The sequence below is a fragment of the Helobdella robusta genome (genome assembly GCF_000326865.2).
Source record: "Helobdella robusta unplaced genomic scaffold HELROscaffold_16, whole genome shotgun sequence".
Lineage (NCBI taxonomy): Eukaryota > Metazoa > Annelida > Clitellata > Rhynchobdellida > Glossiphoniidae > Helobdella > Helobdella robusta.
In genome coordinates this window covers 388,166-390,665 of record NW_008703893.1, presented here as the reverse complement: position 1 = coordinate 390,665, position 2,500 = coordinate 388,166, and the positions used below count along the sequence as shown (strand labels likewise).

Here is a 2,500-nt window from a genome sequence, read left to right as displayed (position 1 = left end):
CTCTATTTATTTACTATTTCGTTAATCATATATTTAATACCCTAATATAAAACTATTGTGACTATAGATATTTAATGTTTCTATTATAAGACTTTATTATTATCGTTATTTTTTGTTAACATTATTATTAATATTATTGTTGTTGTTTTTTATCACTATTTCTTTTCTCAAATAATTTTTTTAGGTTGAATGATAATCAGAGAAGAAACAATGTCACACACTTATATTTATCTGTATACGTATATGTAAAATTATATACAAATATATAATTATATATATATTTATATATATATATATATATATATGTACGATTTATATTTTGTTCACAACTGCTGTTTATAAATGATTATAAATGAAGCTTTTGACGACATGTAACTTTATTCATTTATTTAGATTTAGTTTTTCTGTAGCTTCGGCAGAAATGTTCTCTGGAAATTTTTTAAAAATAAATATAGTGATGGACGCTGATTTGTTTATTCATTCATTTATTTATTCATTAACTGCCCTTATTTAACTGAGCAAACTATTTGCAACCTAGTGCAACTATATAACTGTTACATTATTATGTTAATAAATATTTGAAATGAGTTGAAATCTGTACATATGTGTATTTTGATGTACACACGTTTTAGTTACGCTAATCAGTTGAATTGTTGATTGAATGAATGATTGATTGAATGTATGATTGATTGGATGTATGATTGATTGATTGATATAAATAGGATGTACATTTCTCTTTCCTTTCAATTTAAAAAAAATTCATTAGATGTTCTAAATCATCATCATCAACGTCCTTATGGTCACCGTCATCACCATCGTCATCTGTTCATTACTGTAGTAGTTATTTCACGATCACACACAATCACACATACACACACAATCACACGCGCAAACACACACAAAACGATCACCAAACACAATCTGAAAAAAACTTTGATGATCATTTGAAACTTTTAATGCACTGAATAAAATTCATCGTAATCTCACGTTTTCATTGCGTTCTATGTTGTGATTGCTAATTAATAAAATGAAAAATTTTTCACATTTTAAAAAATTATTATTTATATTAAAAAATTTGCCCACAGTATTGACAGTCAATGGTGATTAGTTGTACCGTTTTTATAAGAGTAAAAAATACAAATAACAAATTATCTTCTTATTTATTTAACATTTACAAGAAAACCTCTTAATACTAATGGGATAAAATTTGTTCAGTAAATCAAATAATAATATTAATTAATAATAATTCAATTGTAATTATAATAAGTTAATTGGTTAGATAATTAACTGCTGACTGCAGTTTGTACTTCAGTATTTCTGTGCGTGCCATCACAAAAAGGTTTGTTATTCGTTTGCTTGCAATTACACAGATGATAAGTTTCAGCTTTATTTACCGTAAACACCAGCGGCCTATATAGAGGACGTTTTTTAATAGGTTCTGTTCCATCCAGTCTTGTGTGCGAGCCATCGCACATGGGCTGGCGAAATTAAATTAAATAATTCAGTTTCAAATTTAGAAAATTGTAGCAAATCATGTAGTGTGATCAAGATTAGAGGTGTGTGTATGTATGTGTGTCTGTGTATATGTGCCATAAGTATTACACTTACTTGGCTTTTGCTGATACCACAAGTGCACCACTTGTAAGTTTTGGAAGGTTCCAGATGGATGGGGAAGGCCTTGTTGTCATAAATTCTTCCCTTTGGCAAGTCCACATCAAATTCTTTTGGGAAGGACTCGACCTCCCAGTATGGTGCTTTTGGGTTCAATCCTTACAATAGGTTAATTTTGTTGATAATTTGTTATGTATGTTTCCATTTATAATGTGAAACAACGCTTAACAAGCAATTGTACATGGTAAAATTATGTAGGTAGATATCTGATATAAAATATAATCAATAATGGTGCAAATACCTTAATTGACTTTGAATATTTAAATACCCACTAAGTGATATGCTTGCTATAAAAATATATATGTATATATATATATATATATAAATATATTATAAATTATTAGTAGTAAAAAGTAAACAGGGCAGTTATTAAATTTTATTATAATTATATTATTATATTATAGCTTCTTTTTTATTTTTATAACAGAGGAGAGGGTAGATAATACAATAGAGATCTCCAACTTAGCCTGAATGCAGAATGATGTATTATAATTATACTGTTTTGTATTGTATTGCATTGAAAAAATTTAATTAACCAACCGAGAAATGTGAGTGATTTATCGGGCAATGGGGTATCTGATCGGCGAAACTTTTTGAACCGAACTTGACAACATTGGTAGGACTGAGTGAGAGGGAATCAAACAAAACATTTAAAAAATAATTAGATGAATTTAAATTTAAAATTAACCTTTTTGAACAAGCTTATATTTAATAGTCTACTGCTGAAAACCATTTCTCTATTAAAATCGACTCACTCTTACGACGACGTCCCGTAACACCAGTTATTGTTATATGAATGTAATTTTCAAATTTGTTGATCAACGACAAC

The 2,500-nt window shown here is 27.9% G+C and overlaps 1 protein-coding gene across 1 annotated transcript; it reads right to left on the bottom strand.

Annotated features, from left to right (window-relative positions):
- Nucleotides 1-1,283: 1,283 nt before the first annotated feature.
- Nucleotides 1,284-1,698, bottom strand: HELRODRAFT_75376 (hypothetical protein; the record flags this gene model as incomplete). The annotated part of the gene is made up of 2 exons (XM_009015436.1): nt 1,284-1,478; nt 1,609-1,698. Coding segments are annotated over 2 exons (285 nt in total), but the record flags the coding sequence as incomplete, so codon positions are not given.
- Between the last annotated feature and the right edge of the window lie 802 nt (nt 1,699-2,500).